The sequence below is a fragment of the Egretta garzetta genome, unplaced genomic scaffold (genome assembly GCF_000687185.1).
Source record: "Egretta garzetta isolate BGI_Z169 unplaced genomic scaffold, ASM68718v1 scaffold173, whole genome shotgun sequence".
NCBI classification, from domain to species: domain Eukaryota; kingdom Metazoa; phylum Chordata; class Aves; order Pelecaniformes; family Ardeidae; genus Egretta; species Egretta garzetta.
The window spans coordinates 538,813-561,036 of NW_009259112.1; the positions used below are offsets into that span (position 1 = coordinate 538,813).

General features: G+C 43.3%; 1 protein-coding gene across 1 annotated transcript in view; it reads right to left on the reverse strand.

The window, feature by feature from the left end:
* MAMDC2 (MAM domain containing 2) overlaps window positions 1-22,224 on the reverse strand; it is a 147,201-nt gene that overhangs the window by 21,386 nt on the left and 103,591 nt on the right. Inside the window, exons 5-8 of the mRNA XM_035891049.1 lie at window positions 6,878-7,143; window positions 5,774-5,858; window positions 4,597-4,734; window positions 2,099-2,355 (exon numbers count right to left, since the gene is read on the reverse strand). Coding sequence (XP_035746942.1) covers window positions 2,099-2,355; window positions 4,597-4,734; window positions 5,774-5,858; window positions 6,878-7,143 — 746 coding nt within the window. The remainder of the gene's footprint in view (window positions 1-2,098; window positions 2,356-4,596; window positions 4,735-5,773; window positions 5,859-6,877; window positions 7,144-22,224) is intronic.

Sequence of the window (22,224 nt, forward strand, 5' to 3'; positions counted from 1 at the left end):
GCCAGACTAGGAGAGCTGTGAAAGAATCAGGAGGGATGTCCTTTAGCCAGATGAAATGGAGAGGAAGACCCTCTTGAAGCAACTGAAGAAATTATATGCAAAGTTTATCTTATTTCTATAAAGTGACCTCTAAAATAATGACTGTGTTGGATTACATGAAAATTCCTGGAGCAGAATAAAGGCCCATATAGCCCAGTGTCTTGTTTCCAACAGAGGTCACCTACAGAAAGAACAAGTTTTCAGTTCTTCTTCCCTCACATTGCATTCCTGATGGACTCTTTGTTTTCCATTAATTCATCTAGTCAGTTTTTTAACTGATCAGAATAATGGTATCCATAGTACGCTGTGGAATTGAGTTCTACAGTTATGCGATGTAGGAAAAAACCTCTTCCCTTTGGTTTATTTTAAAACTGTTACCTGTTAGTTAAGAATCTGGAACAGCAACATAAATTATGAGAAAAGGGGAACAGCTAATATTTTCTGTGTCATTCATGACTTTTATGAACCTCTACCACATTCTACTTCAGTATCTTTTTTACAGGCTGAAAACTGTTATTTCTTTAATGTAACTTCTCCATACCTTTGATTATCCCCATCTTCCTCTTGTAGGTCTAGGATATTGTTTTTTATCTGAGAGGATTGGAGTTGTATACTCTGCTGAACACAGGGGTACCCTGTGCATTCATCCAATGGTACGACATCCTCTGTTTTGCTATTTATTCCAGTATAGATAGTTTCCAACATTCTGGATGGTTTTATGAATGCCACTAAGAACCAGGAGGATATTTTCACAAAACTAACCACAGAAATGTCAAGCTCTAAGTGATCATTAATTAATTTCCATCTATACTGCTAGGACTGGTTTTCCCCTTGCATGTTACTTTGTATTTATTAAATGAATAATTCTCTTACTATTCAGTATTATGAGACCTTATCAGATCTAATCTCCTTTCCCAAACCATTTGGAGTCTGACAATTCAAATGAATGACTTGGTTGCTGACTTTACAGCATATAAAAGGATTATCTAACATCCGATGAAAATTAGCTTTACCCCTAATAATTTCTGCAGTGAATTAACAAATAACTTATGTGGGGTTAGAGCAAGTAGAATGAAAGCCAATTTATTTGTAATCCTAGTACTAGAAGTGTGTGTGTGTGTATGTGTATATATATGGAAAGAGCATACATATTAAAAATTAGTATATGCATAATGTATATATTATATATTTGTATACCTGTAAGTATATATATGATTGTATAATACATATACACTGTTTATGCCAATCTTCTAAGATATTTATATATGTATTAGATATAAGAATATATATTTTACATATATATAAAGATACAATGTGTATATGTGTGTGTATATATAGACCATATATACACACACACACACACACATTTTTGTACATGTATGCGGGGGGGGCTTAATACATATATACATGTATGTATGTAAACATGTTTATTCCAATCTTCTCAGGTTTGGGGTTTTTTTCAGTAAACACTGGGGAATAAAAAAATCCGTTTCTTTCTGACACTCTTGAAATTAACTATAGTAACCATAGAGAGCTGGCTTTTACATCTAAGGACTACTGTACTGTACTGTTAGGAACCAAGTTTGGACTCTATCTCATGAAAGCACAGACAGATTGAATTGCAGGATTGTATAGGGCGGAGGATAGAGCTTGAATATTTTTTAAAATTTTTCTTCTCCAGTGGGAGGCACACATTATTTTATGATACTCAGCATCCTCAGAAATGTATCATCAAGTCACAGAAATATGGGAGAACATTGACATTATTCAGTAGCAACTGAAAGACTTCCCATTAGTAGGACTCTACCTCCCCAAGGTATTCTGTTCAAGCACTTCACCACCTGACTTCATCTTTGCTGAAAATCAACCACTGCTACGGAAAGTGATTCTTCCATGGCTCTTGCAGTGGACAAAGGAAAAAACAGATCACCAGCATCTTTATAACGATCTTTCAGATACTGGACAGCTACTGCCGTGTTCCCAACTTGGCCTGAGTCAGCACTAATGTCTGATGCAACCTGGAATTTGTAGCTGGTCTGCACAGGAACGATTGCTTTACCTCCATGGGGTAGGGTGCATTGAAGTCAACTTCTGCTAGCGCCCAGTCTGCACTCAGTGCGCTGTCTGTTTTCCAGATCTCTTCATAAAAGCCAGTTGTGTCTCTCAAGTAAACAGTAAAAACAATGCTACTCTCCTGCTTAAGTTGATAATAAAAAGATAAGCAGCCAGACATCGGGGCCGTGGTCTTTGGTGAGATCAGCTGGGCCACTTCCTGAAAATGTTTGACGTAAACAGAGTCCACATACATGTAGTGACCTAAAAGTATAAAAGAAACTTGGTATAAGGACACTCTTTAAAGAACACCACTTACAAGAAGTATCAGGAGATGGGCAGGAATGTGACATGTATCTCTACAACCTGGACAATGATGGCTGATTCCTAGGAAATTTTAATAATTCTGAGATTTTTTTTTCTCCTTTTCTCCTATGTACAATCCAAAGTTGTTTGGCTAAGATACCACTGCCAATGCAGTCAGTCTCAGCTCTTACTAAGTCTTTAATTGAGACCTTTAAAGTAGAGAAAGTAATAAACTCTGAAATTTGGGAGCCATTCATAAATGGAAGAATATGTTACGACTGAGTAAATTCCCTGCCTCCCATAGTATTTAGTCTTTTTCCAAGTGCAAGTTTTACTGAGGCAACCTAAGTAAATGAACAGGACTATAAGCCATGTGTTTCCTCACATGTTTTACTCAGCAGTTCATTTAATCTATCAAATGAATTGGCAAATAACCTTTATTCTGCACATGTCACTGCTTGTATAATTCTGCTTGGTCTATCTAGAATTTGGTTTCTAAATGTTTTACCTTTATTGGATAGACTGGGTTTTTTTGTAAAATCCTTAAAAAAGACTTTTGGGAGATCTTAATAACCAGAAAAATGTATTACAGATTAGTAGACTCGCTCTGCTCAACAGCCAATACGACCTGCAGGATTTTCAAAGGGTACAGCTTCTTAGACTTTGGTTTTGGGAGAGCTACCTTGGTTTAAACAGGACACAGATATGCTGTGCATCTGTAGTTTTTCTTCTTCCGCACTCCCAGAAACACAGCATCAAACAGTATCAGTTGATGAACAGAAAAATGGTTCTTCACAAGTAGAAAACTTAGAGGAGAATGAAGTATCAAACTGACAGGGTAGTTCAGCATGGACACTGCAAACTGTGCCACTATGTTTGTGTCGACACCACTATGTTAGTCAACTATTAGTGTTCTCAAACCTGGAGATGTCACTTCTCACTCCACTCCACAGGAAGGAGGGGAAAGGGCTTGCTTGGCTGTGGGTCTTCTCCAGCTTGTCCACTGCCAGGGGACTGGTGGTACTTGCCTGAGAAGTTTTGGCCTTCATTTTTGCTCTGCAGTTTTGCCATATTTCATAGCTTAATTATGAACTCCCTGGCTGATGTGCCTTTGTAGCACAATTCTTGAGAAAAGAAAGCTCTTCTGTGACTTTTGGCTTCTTGGGGTCTTCTCAGTTGATGGTCAGCAGTGAGGGTTTGGTGTGAAAAAGAAACACTGTGGCTACAAGAAAACAGATCCCTCCCAGTTGGTGACATTTCCTATCACATACACTACTTTACTGAATAGGTAGAGCCACTGTCTGCTGTTGAAATTGTGGTGAGTTAAACTACCCTCAAAATTTTACCAGCATTTTGGTGCCGTAGGGTGATGCTGTGCCGGTCTGACACTCTGTACTCAACTCACACAATTGTGAAATAAATGAAAAGGCACAGCGGCATGAGTTAAGGAAAGAGGATCAAGCCTGCTTTTCGTGGTGCAATTCCTTGCACCATCACAAGCATCACGTTATCCGAGAGGCACAGTGTCCTTCAGCAGCCAGCTCTCCTGACTGGCACCTGCTGCGGTACTTCGTGCAACACTGCGTTGAAGGCTAAGATATCCTGCAGCCCTTCTCTACCACTGTGTAAAAGGTTCTCCTCTTAACAAGGTGCCTGGGACATGTATTTCATATGGGGCAAGTGCTGAAAATCCTTTTAAGTCTTTACAACATTCTGCCTCTGATGGACTGTATTAACAGCACCACATTTGACTGAAAGAATCAAAACTCCTCAACTGTGCAATTTAACCCGAGCTCCTCCAAACACGTTTCAATCCCTTAGCTTTCCTACTCAACTTTCCCGATAGCCACTGGAAAAAAACCCTTGCCAGGTGTACAGAGCAGCAGTACAAGATTTTGAAACCTACTGCGGCCCATACTTTTAGAATCCACAGAAAGATGAACTTTCCCCCTCTCCATCCAAAGTTTTCTCCTTATTTTGATTAATTTTGAAGCCTAGCAAAGGGCATAATAACCTCATTATAAGTGAACTTCTGCAAATTCCCTCTGTCTTTTTCTAATCTCTTTTTTCACATAAGTCATTCTTACTCCACCCAATGCCAGGAGAAAAGAAAGAACTCGCATAATAATCTGCAGTATAGGAGTCATACGTGGATCACAGACTCAAATTTTCCACTACTATTTCACATTTGTTGCTTACCCAGTTCACTGTTAAGTGTGTGGTCTTTGGGCAGGATAGACTGAGAATTGCGAATGTTCCCTCCACCAACAAACCAGTTGACGTTGGGGTTCCAGCGGTTCACAAAGCCACAAAGATGATTTTCTTCAAAGTCACATTCTGCAATAGCAGACATCGCCAGCTCAGTGCACACATTTTCATTACAGAAATTGGAAGAGAGGCCATTGCTAAGCACTGGCCTTGTTTTACATATGGCAGTGCAGATAACACCTATATTTATAAAATTGGATATGGCACTTAACAGCTTACAACAAATGGAAGCAAACTTAGCCACAAATTTTGATCATTTCCACCCTGTTCGGTCCAATCTATCTTTTCATTATTTGGCAACATAGGACTGCTGTAATTTAGAACCAAATAAAATAGATTTAAAATATACCACTTCATAGTATTAAATAGTCAGAGCAGAACTTCCACTTATAAATCAGGGATGGCTGGAGGCAAAGCAGGACTAATATTTCATAGCGGTAATGAGACTGCTTTGTTTCCTTCACAGAGCCAAAGAATTGTGGCAATTCAGTTGGACTCCACCAGAGCTCACCAGAAAGGCAAAGGTCTTCCAGCGTCCTAGCCACTGAAATTTCCTAACTTCATCAGCAGTTTTTGGCAAATGTCATGAGGAAATAGCAGTGAGTGTAAATATGAACAGTTTTGACTCTGCAGCCTGCAAGATGCCACTGTAAGGAAGCATGAGCAGGCAGGCAGCAAAAATAATGTCACAGCTGTTACACCTAATATGTGCAGCAGTCCAGTTTTGTGAAAATGTAACAACTGTTCCTGCTTGAACAATGAATAGCTTTAGAGTGAATTATCTTATGTGAAACGCCTATATATACCACAGAGATGGGTGAATGAAAACACGTATTAGTGTGATCCAACCAATTCCTTATCCACCGAACAGTTCACCCATCAAATCCATAGTTCTCCAATTTAGAGAGAATGATGTTGTGGGGAACTGTGTTTTTTTAAGCAACCTTAGCTTAAAAAATATCAATACCAAATATGGCAGCCTACTTTTCACTGAGGAAAAAAAAAATGTGTTTTTTCTAAATCCAGGCCTTTAATTCAGTTTTAAAACTGCCAACAAGGCATTTTTTTTCTATGCAGAGAATACAGGAGCTGAGCAGACAGTACTTACCAATACAATATCCAGGGGTTATTTTAATTTCAAAAACTGCTATACTGGCGGCTTTATCTTGTCCCATTTCACCTTCCAGTACAATCTGCACAATGTAAACCAAACTGTAAATTTTAGGGTTTCTGTATTTCCGTTATCACTCCAGACATTTGAAGAGGATAAACAGGAGAAAAAATTAAATGTATGTGGGGCGCTCATCATCCTTACCATGGGGAGAGGTGCTTTTGTGGGAAGAGCTTGGCAGAATGCATTGAAGAGGGAGTCAGTGCCCTTCCTCAAGGACAGAAGGCACACTGAAGGACAACGAGACAAGGCCAAAAAATCCGACGCTTCCGATAAGGGTAGGGGACTCTAGATTCCTCAGCTGTGGCTATACAGGACATTACCGTGAGAGCTGCGACACAAGGGGTTTTGGGTAGCTATACTCTCCTGTCAGCTTCTGACTCCTCCCAGAAGGGTGCAGAGGACAGAAACAAGTGAGCGTGGCTGTGGACCTGAGACCCGGGAGGTCCCATACCTGCTGGAGGATGCCAGCAGCTCTGCAGGGCTGCTGCAAGGTGAAGCATCCTCATGGCACAGCACGGCTTGGCTGGCTGTGCTTTCATAGAGTCATAGAATCATTTAGGTTGGAAAAGACCTTTAAGATCATCAAGTCCAACCGTTAACCTAGCACTGCCATCCCACCACTAAACCATGTCCCTAAGCACTTTGTCTACCCGTCTTTTAAATACCTCCAGGGATGGGGACTCGACCACTTCCCTGGGCAGCCCGTTCCAATGCTTGACAACCCTTTCAGTGAAAAATTTTTTCCTAACAACCAACCTAAACCTGCCCTGGCACAACTGGAGGCCATTTCCCCTCGTCCTATCACCATGAGCTGCACCACGCCTTTGCTGGGAAGAGCAGCAGCTGCCTGGCTCAGGCCAGCTCTGCTCGCTGATTCTAGGAACAGAGGGGTTGGACTGACTCACATGGGTGCTGCCAGGCGTAGAGAGGCGAAAGCCAAAAACAGGGCCCGGAGTGGCAATTCTGGAGAAGCAGTCGCTACGCCCCACCCAACAGGCGCACCCGCAGGCCCGCCGCACCTTCCAGGACCGGGCTTACCTTGTACTTCTTTGTGCTGTTTGTTAAATCCAAGCTCGCTATCAGCCAGCTGTCGGAGGACTCCTTGGCTGACCACAGCAAACGATCAAAGCTCTCCCCTTGCCGCCGCAGGTACAGGTTGAGCTTGGCGGGATCAGGCAAAGCCTCTGAAGTCGTTGCTATCTGATAAATCAGCCTGACACAGCTCCACTCCTCCGAGTACAGCTCAGGGCTGGACAGCACTGCTTTCTCACCCTCATAAGATGTATCCACAGAAATGTAATGTCCTGGGCACAGAGACACATCAGAATAATAAATGTCAGAGGCTTTGCCTTTGCACCCCTTATTTATAAAGGAATGGTTGTTCTGGGGCCTAGGTCAGGAGATTGAGATGGCCGCTCACTCGTTAAGCGAGTCATTTAACCTTTTGATAGCCCACTGTACCCACACAAATGCCACTTCATGTGCCTCACAGCATTTTTAATCACTGCTTTAAAATTATTGGCAATCCTCAGAGAAAGATGTTATACCAGTGTAAAGCACTTTAAGTAAGTATTGCCCTCCAGAACTGATAGCTGTACACAGACTATTTGACTGACAAGATAATTCACACAGGCAGGAATATGCTGCAGGGATATTTAGTTGTTTTACTGATTAAAACTTTTTAACTTCATTTTTATAATTTATATTTTAAAACAATACATAAAAAAACCCGCATCGTGGCCAAAAACTTCTAAAGTATTTCTGGTTTCAAAGAAGAAAACGATAAAGACACTCCTAAATAGTAAAACTAACATGGACAGATCTGCTGATTCAAAAAAGTGCTAAGAGTAAAGCTACATTTAAACATACCAGCAGTCTCAATGGGATTGTTTCAAAATTACTCTCTGGATGGATATTTTAGGAGCAGGGCTTAAAACATGATCTTTGCTATAAAAACAAAAGAAAGGGTGCAATGACAAGCTTAAAATGCACGAGGAGGCAAAAAAAAAAAAAAAAAAAGCCAAAGAAACAACATGTAGAAGAAGGAGGCAACAGTGAATAAATCACAGTGAAGCAGAATCCTGGTCCTGGAGACTTTGCTAACATGTCAACACCAAGATCAGGAGAGTAAAATGGGGTGCAGGAGTCTCAGAAACCTGGAATGCAATGCCAGAAACAAGTGAAACAGACAGAGAAAGAAAATTTTAAAAAATCCAACAAAACAAGCTAGGACACCCATATATGAAACATTATGCCATAGATGACCTGGAAAAAAATCCTCCAACCTAGTGGCAACATGTGTCAGACAATTTCCATTCCTGATCATAATTCCTAGCAGCCAGGCTGCAAGCAAGAGTCCTAAGAGCTGTCAGGGACTGTGTTGAGTCAGTCCTTCACCCAGCAGCACATCACGATTATCCTCTTTAGACTCCCCAGAGCACATACTATTTCTTCTTTAATCTCATTTCACTTGACCACAGAGCTTGCGTCAGTTTCCACACATATTTAAGCACTTGCTTAACTTGGACACATCGGCAGTCAGACTGATGTTAAATACATAAATATATTGCTTGCCTTTGATGCACAGCCTCCCCTCCCAAATCCTGCCTGAACCCTTCAACTCTACCAAGCCACCTTGGGGTTGCTTCCTCAGAGCTCCCCTATTGCCTTTTCAAAAGCATTCTCTCCAATGTGAAAAAAATCACCCACATGGACAGTCACTGTTCCCCCCAAAGCAAATGGCAGGTACAGATCTGGTCTATGGGGTTCCCAAAGGGCTATGAGGTTTCCATACACCCCCGGGGAAGATGCCAGGAGTGGGCAGCAGCTCTGACAACACCTGATTCTTTGGGCAGTGCATGTTACAGCACCCCCCTGCATCTGCTCCTTCTCTCACCTGCAGACACTGTGCACAGCAATCCATTTGTACTGCACATTTTTGTTTAACAGATGTAAGATAAATGGTTACTACATACTTTGGGGGTAGATGCAGCCCTAAGCAGTATAAGGGGCTGTGTAAATACAGAAAAGCTGCATTTTCTTTCCCTTTTTAGGGAATGGAATTTTTTTGACTCTTACCATAATTTCTCTTTATATCTACTCTGCTTTTAGTCTCTTGGAGGAATACACAAAACCTTTGGTTAAGTACAAGTAACTTGTTACTGCAGCAGTATATGAAAGAAAAATAAACACAGGAATAAATATTTTAAAATAGGCACCTAGAATGCCTGCCAAATACTTAATCTGCCACTACATAAAATGTGAGTGCCTCAAACATCCACTTGCGTACAGATATCCAGTTAGTCCACCAGAGTTAGCATGCACAGCATTTATTTGCTGGCATGTGCTAGTCCAAGGTATGAATGCCTTTTCACACACATGAAGGGCAGAGGGAAATCGCGAAGGCTCTGTCAGAAGTCAAATGCTTCCAACACACTTGTTTTTAACTGATATAAGTGGCAATATCCAGTTCAGACGAAGAATCTGTGTTCTTAGGCTAGTCCGAAACTGGATCATTTTGCTTACAAAGAAACCTACAATTCAGAATCCGTGCCTGGCAATTTCAGTTTAGATTTCAGCCCTATTTTTGCCTGCACTTCATGAGAAACCCTTCTTGCAATATTCTTTTTTTTTTTTTTTCCCAGAAATAAATTAGTGTCAACATAGGAAAACACATTCACATGAAGACCTCAAATTACCAGCTATGAGGCCTAAATAGCTGCCTGGCTTTAAGAGTTAATTATAAGTAGACTAAGCTTCTTCTACAAAAATAGTGATTTAAAAGAGAAAGAAAACCTCTTAGAGTTTCCAGTCGTGATGATTATGTTACTATAAACGACTCCCCGTTCTCTGTTTGCTGTACACGTGTTCTCACTTGGTCTGATTCCCCACTGGTATGAGAGCAAAGATCATGAACTCTCTTTTTAATTGGCATTTTGGGTTTTTTTTAAAAAGATTAATTTGACCCATTCATTAAGGCTCCAGAATCGGAGTGCTCTCACCCCCAACATGCTAATCATTTTAGCATCTTCTGGAAGTCTAAATGTGTGACTGGCTCCACTGAAATCAATGGGGCCACTGATAGAGAGCTTTATGTGTAATTTTAAATGCTTTGCTAATCAGAATCAGGGAGCTTGGCACTTTGCAGTATCAAGGACAGAAAATGCTAATGTTAAACTTCTTCCAAATGAATGCTGGCATTGACTGAATGGCCTTTATACTAAACTGTATTTCAGTAGTAGCAACGACATGTGCCATTGCTGCAGAAAGGAGGGTCTCACAATGCAGACCTCAAGGACTGACACAGAGCAATTGTGAGAGCAAATCAATGTGAAGAGAAGGCTCCTTGGAGTAAAGCAGCAGACAACTTTCCACACTTGTTTGTGGGAGTAACAGAAGGATACTTAGCAGTCTAATTTGATGAATGCACAGTGCTGTGGCCTGAAATTTCTCATTAAAACTGTAAGAGGCAGCTTCATTTTGCAGCATGCCACATGATTTTTTTCCTCAAAATCCTCCTCCTCCAAATGCTCACGGAACTTAATTTATAGCAGTCATTCAGGAGTTATCAAGAAAACCACAGTAAAGCAAAAGAGAGGTAGTCACAAAACACTAGGAAAAGCCTGATGACACACAAATACAACATACAATTTCTGGCAATTACTGGCTCAGATGTGGCTCTAAGCAGTATAAGGGGCTGTGCAAATGCAGGAAAACTGCACTTTCTTTCCATTTTTAGGGAATGGCGCGGGTTTTTGCCATTAAGGTGGACACACCATACAAGCTTCTTCACAGACGACAAGAGCCAGGGATCACTGACTACCTTTGATCACTAACAGCTAGCAGTTCCCTGGTGAAGGCCAACACCTACAGCCAGGGGGAGAGATGGGAGAAAGGGTACTCTCAGGTGTATTTCCCTCACCACTCACTCACTACTCGGGCTGGCGGCCAATGCACTTTTTACCCACATTCCTACAGTGACTTTTTACTTACTGTGTGACTTCAGTCTCTTCTTGACAGCTGAATCAAACCGTGCAGGACCAAGCATGCGTTTATTTTACATTCCTCCATGTCCAAGCAAAATACTGACCCCAGGGGGAGTTAGGACCCAGCGTTTCAGACGTATCCCTCCTCAATGCAAGTATGCATTGCAGCGGTAAGGCTCACAAAAAGAGACCTTTAAAATCCTTCTGTATCCGTGCCTCTCATCTTGCTGCTCTAATAAGCAGTTCCGTACAGAGTCTCTCTCAATTACAGTTGGTGATACATTAATTCTGTGAGTCATTCACCCAAATTTTCCAAATATATATTCAATTTTTAGGCATCAATACATCAGTCAGAAGTGATTATATCAATGACTTAGAAGAAGGCGGGTCAAGACCAGCTATACTACTTTTTCCCCAAAACAGTGCAGAAACTACACTGATTTGCCTTCTCCATAAATAACATAAGCAAGACAAAATGCCAGACACTGGCTAATAAACTAAACCAAATTCCACTGACAAAATGAAAAAAAAAAAAAAACCAACCAGCTGGGATAACTAAAATTACCAGTTAGCTTTTCAATTATATATTTCCTCTGTAAAAATTTAGAAGGGTAACCACAGACATGTTAGATGCTTTGTGGGGTTTATATCTGACACAGCTGTTCGCTTAGTTCAGCAACAGTGCAGCTTTACAAGAAAAACTGCATATAAGCAGTGAGCTTCAAGAGAAACAGTATTAAAGAAAAATGAAGAAGAAAAAGTTTGGGAATCTACATTTGATTAGGCACTCACTTATGCAGAACATTTGCAAGAAATGTCTTAAAGTCGCCAGTCACGTTTGGGTTTTCTCTGTAATTCCCATACAGAAACAGGAAAGAATATTACCAGGGTGTCTTAGGACAAAAATTGATCTACTGATACCTTTTCTGGGATCTCAGTGTCTGGATTTCAGGTCAGGGCTTTAGGGTTGTTTTCAAAATACTGCACTGCCAAAAAAAGCCCAAAACCACAGCAAAGTAGTTCATTTTTTTAGGACCTATTAAGCCTTCTTAAATCGCCAGGAAAAGTTAGTTAAAAATATTAATGATACAACCAGAAAGACATCATTTTGCAAATGAAGTTTGCACAGGGAGGCTATCCCTGGGTATAGATGAGGTTTAGATGAAGGTTCAGACTTTGAGTAAAGAAATTTTACCAGCTACTTCATATGAGATTTTGGGTGAACCCAGGAGAAGGCACCAGATAGGAAAGCATCAGACTCAACACACAGTTTTTCATGAAATTTCTTTTCAGTAGAAAGCAAACTTTTCAACTAAAGTGGATTTTTTTGCTTACAATTTGTCTTGAAAAACAGAACTGTGTGGATCAACATTAAATTTGTCTTATCTATGAAAAGTTGAGGTTTTCAAAAGAAAATTTTCCTCTTATCAGGAACAGTCACCATGCATTTTGGTAAGGCTTTTTGGAGGGAAGAGGAAGAGTTGGAGGGTGAGGTCCATTTTTTTTCAAATTTTTTTTGGCAGTGTCTTGGGAAAGCAAAAAATTGCCTGAGCAAGTGACTTTTCAATTGGAGGGAAGGCATTTGCCCTACAATTCCATGAAGGAAGTAAAAGAAATCCCCAGACTGATCAAACACACAAAAGCCTGGACAAATCATAGAATAGAATCATAGAATCATAGAATCGTTTAGGTTGGAAAAGACATTTAAGACCATCAAGTCCAACCGTTAACCCAACCTGACAGTCCACCACTAAACCATGCCCCTAAGCACCTTGTCTACCCATCTTTTAAATACCTCCAGGGATGGGGACTTGACCACTTCCTGGGAAGTCCGTTCCAATGCTGACAACCCTTTCAGTGAAGAAATTTTTCCTAACGTCCAACCTAAACCTGCCCTGCCACAACTTGAGGCCATTTCCCCTCATCCTATCGCCTGTTCAGGAGAAGAGACCGACCCCCACCTCACTACAGCCTCCTGTCAGGCAGCTGTAAGAGGGCGATAAGGTCTCCTCTCAGCCTCCTTTTCTCCAGGCTAAACAAACCCAGTTCCCTCAGCTGGTCCTTATCAGACTTGTGCTCCAGACCCCTCACCAGCTTCATTGCGCTTCTCTGGACACACTCCAGCACCTCAATGCCCTTCTTGTAGTGAGGGGCCCAAAACTGATCACAGTATTTGAGGTGCAGGGAAATATTTCATCTAGGCCCACAATATTGTGCTGGGATTATAGAATCAGCTTAAACTGCAACTATAGTAGCAATTTTTAATGAGAAGTCAAACAAATGCAGTTTGGAATACTTTAAAACCTTTTGAGCTACAAGTAGAGGTCTGTTATCTGAGATGGAGGTCATTGCAGCAGGTTTTGGTCCATGAAGCCTTAAAAGCTAGGCAGCATTGGGCTAGAGGGTACCGAGCCCAAGCCCCAGGTCCCGTGCTGGATGCTGTGGTGCAGCTCTGGGAGGGTACTGATACCAGCTCCCAGCTGGCTGCTGCCTTGCTGCCCCTGCCTGCCTGCCTTGGAGCAGGTCCCCTCCGGGCAGCCTTGGCCACAATGTCACCAAACCTGATGCACATCAAGAGCCACCAACACCTCTTGTGTGAGCAAAGTCTCTCGATAGCAGCAGTGCATCCCAGGCAGTTGGAGAAAATATCACCTCTCGCCACCACTGCTGGACCCGAGGAGGAGGAGGTCTGTCTGCCATCAAGCCCCCTGGGGGGTCTGCCCCATGCCCCCCTCCCCAGCCTGATCTGGCAGAGAGGGAAGTGTGGCAACAGCAGCCCACCGTTGCCAGAGTCAGTGTTTAGCCACTGCCCCTCGGCCCTCAGGGCACCTGCGGCAGCAGTTTCTCCCCCCGGCAGGCAGATGCAAGCATGCTGTGCCCAGGGCTGAGCAGCAAAGCCTGGCCCAGGGTAATGAAGGTGGAAGCTCGGTCCCCAAACATCCAGGGTGGTGCCATGATTAAAGCTACTTGACCCCACAGGGTTTAACTGGTATTTTCTGTCCCCAGATGGCACTCTTTCTGGTAAGCTGTTAGATTCACACCAGAAGAATGGCATGGTATATGCTGGGACCAATTAGCATTGTCACCATAGGAAAAAACTTTCTGGTTTTTAAACTTCCTCGTCTCCTCCGTGGCTTCTTCAAAGCAGCTCTGTGAAAATAGCCGAGGGATGGAGAAGCAGGAGGTGGTCTGTGTTTCTTGTCTGCAGGGGCTCACATGCACTGCTACTGTCACGGCTTTTCCTCCTCTCATGTCTACAGGGGCACCCCAAGCTTAAAGCTGTCACCTTTCTGCAGCAAAAGCTGGTGGTCCTGCCTGGCCACTGCCAGCTGCCCAAACCCCCCTTGCTGCCCAGGCAAGGGCATCTCAGGACCCCGCTAAATCTACACACCCTCCCCTCCACCTCCCTCCCCCCGCTGCTACCCAGCTTCTTCAGGGGAAACAACGGGGTTTCCAGCCAACTTTCACGGAGCTGAGTAGTGCTTATTGGAAACAAAAGCGTTTTGTAGCAAAGCGCAGCCCCGGGCGGTGAAGGCACAGGCAGTTCACCCAGGCGGCCACCAGGCACCTTCCTCCTGCTGGATGGACAGCCCTGACAAGAGGAGCTCCTCGGCAGCTTTCTCTCTAGCTCGCCTCGCTTTACAAACCGAGCCTCCCTCCGGAGACTGAGATTTATCGTTTGACCCTTTGTTTGCTGCGGCCACCAGACCGGGCCAGAGAGCTCATGTTTGCCCACCCCGAGGAATGAATCTTCAAAGGCTCCTTTCCCAGCAGAGAGCTTGGATTAACCACCCCCCCCCCACCTCCTACCCTGTCCTTTGTTCCCCCAGAAAGTTCAGAAACACAGCTGCTGTTAGCAGGCCTGTCAAAAACCATAAAAGTAATAGAATTAGCCCCGAAATACTCTGTGACTGCAGCATCTGGTCGCAGCTACTACCACACTGGCAATGCCTCCCAGCCTCGATCCGTCAGCATGTCTGTGGAAGTCTGGTGAAGGTCCAGCTTGCGCTGCTGTTTTCTGTTTCTGATTTAGAGGAGTTGCTCCACTGCACTGGGGACGCTTGAACTTGTAAGAGCTTTCTGGCAACAGCCGGGTCCTCTCCTTGCTCTCCCTCCTGAAGTCCCAAGATGCTTACATCATGCACCAATTACACCAGATCCTGTTTGTTCCAAAGACAAGCATGTGGGTTTGTTTTCTTTCACAATGACCTCACAGATTTTTATACACTTTTCAAGTTTTCATTCTGCTTTTTCCAGCCAACCCAACAGTCCCAGTGAGCTGTTTGTTCAGACCACTTGGTTCTCCTTTTCACACTGTTCATTATATAATTTTGACAACTTTTTAATCTGCTGACACAAAGGCTGCTGGGCTCTTCTCTCTCTTCTTGCTCCTCTTGCAACAGCTCTTTCAAAAAGCTATTTATGTGATTTCTATTAGCTGGTATACTTGAGCAGGATGCAGGTAAGATTGGACATGCAAGATCCTCTGCTGTGAATTTCTGAATTGGAAATAATTCAGAAAAGCCTTTTCTTTATTCTTTGGCATCCTAAATCAGTTTCCATTACCCCCAGTGCACAGGGAACATTGAAGATAAAAACCAGATAAAGTAGAAATCATCAGGCATCTTATTTGTTCACAATGGTTGTCTCTTTCATTACTAGCTCTATCCCTTTGCTAACTCGTGCTTCCACCAGGATCAAGCATGCAGGGGAAAACTGTCCTAGCTCTTGCAGCACAGCCACTTGTCCTGGCAGAGCGCCTCACAGGGCTGCCTTCCTTCAGCAAAAGAATATGGAATTTTGGTCCTATAGTATTTCCTTGCATTATGTTGACTATTTACTTTGTTTATGGCTCCTTTCATTTATTTATGCAGACACACATAGTGTGATGCGGTGTACGCCTGTATCATATTACAAGCTCTGCTTCGTATTATGCGCTGAGCACATCTCAGCCTGCCCAAGGCAAACCTACCCATCTGCAGTCCACACAGCTTTGGCTCTTTTTTGAAGAAAAATCCATCAGATTTGCAACCAAACTGACCAAACTGTTGGCCCGCACCCCACAGGGGAACCAACATGAGGAAGTTGGTGACAGAGGACTTCTTGTTGTGTTTTAAGAGAGGGGTTTTCTGCGGCCATGCTTCTCCTCGGATCAGAGTGACAAGTGCAGCCATGGGGAGTAAGAGTTTGAGAGAGAGAAGAAAGAGATACTTGAACCCAACCAGCCCAGATTTGGTTGCCGCATGTCAGGATTTCCATTAATCTGAAATACCGTGCTTTTGTGCTTCAAAAGCAAAGACTTCTTGGTTGAAAAACTTCCTTGGTATGCTCCAAAGGGGTTAAACTAAAAGCCCGCGGCACTCACCATCTAAGCAAAACTCTGGAAGGCAAACCCACACTCAGCCAGGGAAATGGGAAGACGCTGGTGACAGCAAGCAGTGGCCCTGGTAGGGAGAGGACATGCAAGCCATGGACCCAGGGCAAGCAGGAACAGAAGCCTACCCAGCACAACTTGGCTTAGGTGCACAAGGGAGCAGGGTCGCAGCGTGCAGGGGGTCCTGGGCCAGGCTGCAACACTGCCCTTGGGGAAAGAAAAAACCCTCAACCAGTAGCCTTCTGGAGTACATCTACAAACCACAGGGATGCGCTCAGTGGAAGATTATAAAAGCAAAAGTTTTCTACAGCATGGATCTGCTTCCTCTGCATCTGCCAAATTACTTGGCCTACTGCATTACCCCGAAAACCAGCTCATCTGCCTGAACACTTGTCTGTCTCTCCCAGCCACATGAGATCAACTAATAAAATGTAACCTTTGCCCACAAGCCTTGTCCCTCTAAGGAAGGTTATAAATGTGATTGGCCTATATAAATTACATTTACTGTGATACTCACCTGGGTCCTAGGTCCTACGCAGACTGAAATATTATTTGGCTTAAAAATATTTGAAATATTTATTTGGTTTCACTGGCTTCAGAAGCTGAACTCTTGTGGGTTCAGTTTCCTGCTTTCCATAAGCTTGGTGGTTTTATACTGGTTTGTTTTTTTTTTTTTATATCAGGATCATTAGGATGACTGGCAGGCTCATGGTGGGCTGATCAGTGATCTCATGTCACAAAACACACAGAACTGCTCACAGACAAGGTACATATTTATATCCATGTCCTGAAACAGCTGGCTTCAGAAAGTGCTCACAGGTGAGCTAATCAGATGCTGGCCAGTGCTGGCAGTAACCTGGTGGAAGGTCACCTGAGGGAATCAGCCTAGCCACACATTTCCAAAAGCTATGGGAGGTCCCTGTCTCCTAACTTGTTTATTGCTGGCTGCTGTGGTGGCAGCCCCTTAGCTGCTGCTGTGTTTACTCAATGGCCGCCCTTGACTAACCCACTCTTAAGCGAGAATGCAGCTGCAGTGACTCATCTTCTGCCCCAGCAAGCTTCATCCTGGACCAGGAACATGCAATGGTGAAGATTCAGCATCTGCAACCACAAAACCTGCAGCCAAGGAACACATCTATTGACGTTGAACATCACAACCACCAGGACCATGGCTAATATTTCCTGGAGCTCTGCAGAACTGCATCCGGCAGTTAGCCACTTCAAAGATTGACACTGGCGGCTTCAACTTGCCAGGGATGCTTCTAGGCTCACAGTCCGGTACATCATTCCTGTCTGGCAGGCGGCTGGTGGCAACCGAGGGTGTGTGTGAGTGTGTACAGACAGACTGAGTCAAAATCCACCAAATTGGAGAATGCGGTTTTTCAAGGGTTTGTCAAAACAGCCCCAGGTCAGCTAACTGTAATCTCTAAAACCTCTCATGTGCATTTTAGGGGAATGGAAACTAGTTGTACGTTTAATCCTGAAATCCTGAATTTGCCACGTGAGCTTTTAAGTATAACCTGTTGTACTGTCACGTTCATTAGGTATCGAATCCCCTACGTCCTGAGATGTTTGCCAAAGCATTTTTCATTCAAGTATAATGCATCTGGATTCCTGCCTCTTCCCTTCAAGCAGAAAGTACACTTCAAATGATATATATCCATGCTCCATGGTAGAGTACATCAGTTGGAAGCTCAGCATAGGGGCTCTGGTCATAACCCTACTCCTGCAAGGGAGCTCCTTTCAGCAAACATGAATGATGATTTCTGGCTGAGTACCCTTAGACAAAACTGTTAAAGCTGGCAAAATTAAACAAGAGGTTAATTTCACAGCCCAGGAAGTCTGAAATTCCACCTATCAAGGCTAGTCTGGGCTTTGTTTTTTCTTCTTCAATCATTACTCTCCATCCCTTTTTGTTGAGTGTGTAATTTTAAAAATAGGAAATGCTACAAATCCCTCTCCTCTGCCTCAGTAGTTGCAATCTCTAGTATGCCTGGAAGGAGGTGCAGTTGTAGAGCTTTGGCTCTGAGCAAGACATTTGAACTACTCAGAATTAGGTTTGTCAGGATTACGTGGTATTGAAAGCAAAAGACACCTCCTGGTGCAAGCTCCAGTCTCAGAGCGCAGGAAGAAATGAATGCCAATGAATGTCATGAACATGTAGGCATTTAGGAGGTTTAGGAACCAGTATCTTGCTTTCTACAAGGTATCTAATTATTAGCTGACCATAATCAACAGAATTCTGATACATTTTAGCTTCCCCGGGCTTTGTGTTTTGATTGAAACAGTCAGTCAAATTCTTCTTTGGAACTGAGTCAAAGTCAGTGCACCACCTAATACACCGGAATTCATCGCAGACCATCGGATGTCACCCAGAATATGCATGGGGCTCTGCCATCTGTCTGGCCCTGTCCACTCTGCACACACCTGTCACATCGTGGTGGTCCCTCTCCTTCCCCTCGCTAGGCAATGGTCAACAAACTAATTCCTTCAGGCAGCCCCACTTGCTCCCCAGCTGCCCAGGGACATTGTCTTTGCAGATGCTCAGACATTATTCTTAACACAGGCCCCAAATATTTCAATTTTTATTCTAGATAACTTTGGAAGCAAGATGCTACTGAAAGTTTTGGCTAATTTCAGCAGCTACTGCAATGTCATTCCAGTGAATATCCAGTATGATCCTCAGGCATTTGCTTGCAAGGGCATTTAGCATACCCCAGTTGAGCTATGAGACACATTTATCAAGACAGAAATAGCACTTGAGATATAAACTGGTCATTGGAAAAATCTATCAATCTGACCCTGCCAGTTTCATGACACTGTTTCCTTCAGGATATCCTCACTGACTCCCTTTTCACTGCCAAAGTAAGTAAAAGCTTGTCAAAACTTTCCAAAGTACTAGAGTTCATGGGCCCTCATTAGATTTTTTTTAAAAAATGGGTCGACCCCCCAATGAATTATTAAGACTGTTAGGCCTCATCGTACTTTACATTGTAAATGTCCTAGGGTGATCATACAGATTTTAATGAAGTTTAGGTAAATCCATAAAACGCCACTTAGATTAATTTACATTAGCACACTGGACTGCCAAATCTCACCCGGCACTTAACACTACCCACAACGAGTGGCTCCCCTGCAAATGTGCACCCCAGTTTATTGCTCAGCATGCAATTAAATGGCCACAAAAGGCCCCAGCATATCTGACCCCACATCCTCCCAGCTGGCTGTTATTACCCAACAGTGGTCACAGATGGACACTCAGGGAAGAATTAAGTGTAAAACAAGGACATTGGGATACTTCCACACCCCCACGCCCTCTCAGTCCCTGCTGCCTTTTCTCAGCGTGCAGGGACTGCCTGAGCTCATTGTGCTATCGACTGTATCCACAGATGAGCCCGATGGAGCGGTGTGTGCCTCGTACTTATTCTAAATACAAATAAACTATGCAGAAGATAAACCCTGCAGAAATAACTTCACTCTATCTGCCAAGATTTGTGTGGTCTTTCTAAAAACAGTGCTTAGTCCAGTTTTTCTGAGAAAGCCTTTTAATGTTGTGTTTGCCATAAAGTATAATGCAGAAGTTATTTGAGACAAGGAAAATGCTGGAACGCTTGATGGTGTTACCGAAGTTCATACAGTGTCAACGAACATGTTCAGCACCGGTCCCAACACATTTTCTCTATGTTTACAGTTTCCCCAGGAACAGTGAATTCTCTGCTGGAAAAGTATTTTCAGCAAACATGCAGCCTTTGGGGGGAAATTGGAGCCAGGAGCTCGCGCTGGGCGCATGTGAGCGCTCCCATACGCTGCACCCATATGCTGCTCCCACACGCTGCTCTCCACACTCGACAGCAGCGGCTGGAGTCCTGGCATGCCTGGCTGGTCACTAGCAATAACTCATCACTTTGTTTCTGGTGTCAAGAAACAGACTTTCAAGTCTGAAATTGTCCCAGCAGCTGATCCCGCCAGTTTTACTTGTTACCCTGTGGAGTCAGAAACTTGTGCAGGGAAAGCTCAGGTTTTTTACTGAAGAAACTTGCAGTTGTAGCCACCCAAGAAGTATCAATGGACATCTTCGGGAATACAGAGGCAATTAAATGTTAGCAAGTGATTAGATTAGCTCCACAGCCTTTATTTTGGGTTCAAATTTCACACATATGCCGCCCAGCTCTTAGAAGTGAAGGTGCAGGATGCTCTTTTCCAGCTCTGCTCTAAGATGTAAACTCAAATAGCATTGACAGCTGTTCCTCAACTCACACACAGCAGACATTTGCCATGAAACATGTTATCAGCGCAACTTTCTGATATGGTCCCCAGCCTCTCCCTTTACTGTGGAGCAGCAGAAAGACCCATTTCCACAGCACAGAGAGGGTGAAACTCCCAGAGCCGCTGTTCTTCCTCCACTCCTCAAAAGCTGAGAGTAAACTAGGCCACAAGAGTAGCTGCTTGCCAAGTTTTATCTTGGAAAACAAGGGAAATATTTATGACCGTTGGGAACTTGGAAAAAAAGAAGACAACTTCTCAACACGTGATACTGAAATAACTTGAAGTACTGAGCCAGTATTCCTATAACTGTGGTGCTCTGAGGGAGGAACACAAAAGGTCTCACACACCAGCCTTCAAAAATCTGGTCTCTAACACTATCAAGAAGCTGATCCAAGCTGACCTAGTGTATGACAACCATCTAAGGCCAAAAGATCTTCACATTCAGAATTTAGGAAAATGAACCAGAACTTTGCTATATATATCTTTTTTTTCATTTAAAAAAGAAAAATGCTAATGGAGGGTGGAGTGTCAATACAATACATCATGCAAAGAGGTAACTAGACTTTCTGTAAATATTTAAGAAGCAAAAAAGCACACAATGCTTTAGGGACCAAGGGATACAGCACACGACACAAAGCAAGCAACCAAGCAGGGATAGTATACACATGGTTATTTCCTTGCTTTTAAAAGTGCTCTATTTTATTTTCTTTTCCATGGGATTTTTTTTCCCATGCTGGCTTTTTAAAAATCTGTTTTAAAAAACAAATCAAAGACTGCAATATCTTTTATGTTTTGCAAATAAAGGAATTGTTTCTTTGTTATGCTTCCAATGCTCGAGGCAAAGTATAGGAGTATTGACAGTCAGGAAACTGGCCTCAAGAAATGCCTGTGGTTGTCCTTGCAACCCTCTGGGGAGGAAAATGGCTCTGCTTCCCAGCTGTTCTCAGACCTGTGAATGAACATATTTCAGGAGAATATAGACTGATTTCCAGAAGGGGAAGCACACAATGAATTTTAAACCTGTTTTCCTCTTCCACACCTCTGTGCTGTGTGAAGCCCAGTCAGGAGAAAATTAAACCCACAGAGCCTTACGGAGAACAGATCTAACTGGGTAGCTCAACCTCTGTTCAGCTATTTCATTAGAGAATAAACCCATAGTTACTTCTTTGCATCTCCCTCCATAGGTAATTCAGTACTATATGAGGACTTAAATGCCTCATCAGATATAAAGGAGGAAAGAAAACGGTATCAACTAAAATGTTTAACCATGGCCTGAGGGATTGCCAATGGACCACTGGATAGAAACTATAAGCACAAGCTAAATTATCTCTTGTATTAAGCAAAAGCTGTGGCTGCCTGCCAGACGGTGAGAAATAACTACATGGCAGAGACACCTGCAGATCAGCAGGTCAGTGACAGGCAGAAGGCTGGCAGCTACCGAAACCCGCTGCACCTTTGTGTAGATCTCTTGGCATTTAGCGCTTGTTCTTTGGCATGGAGGAAATGTGTCATGAGAAGCAGTTGGCAACCTCATTTGGACAGGAAAGGACACCTCTGGTACAGGATCTGAGGCAGATATGCGCATTCCCTACTGACCAATGTTCATGGTTAAAAGTGGTGAAGACACTCCCCGTCAGGCACTCACCTACAGAACACAGCACACAGGCTTGCTGTTGCTGGTGTGGCCTGCACACACGCTAAACGCAGTGCCTACTGTCAGGCTCATTACCTTCTTTACTTTGATGAATCTCCAGGACATC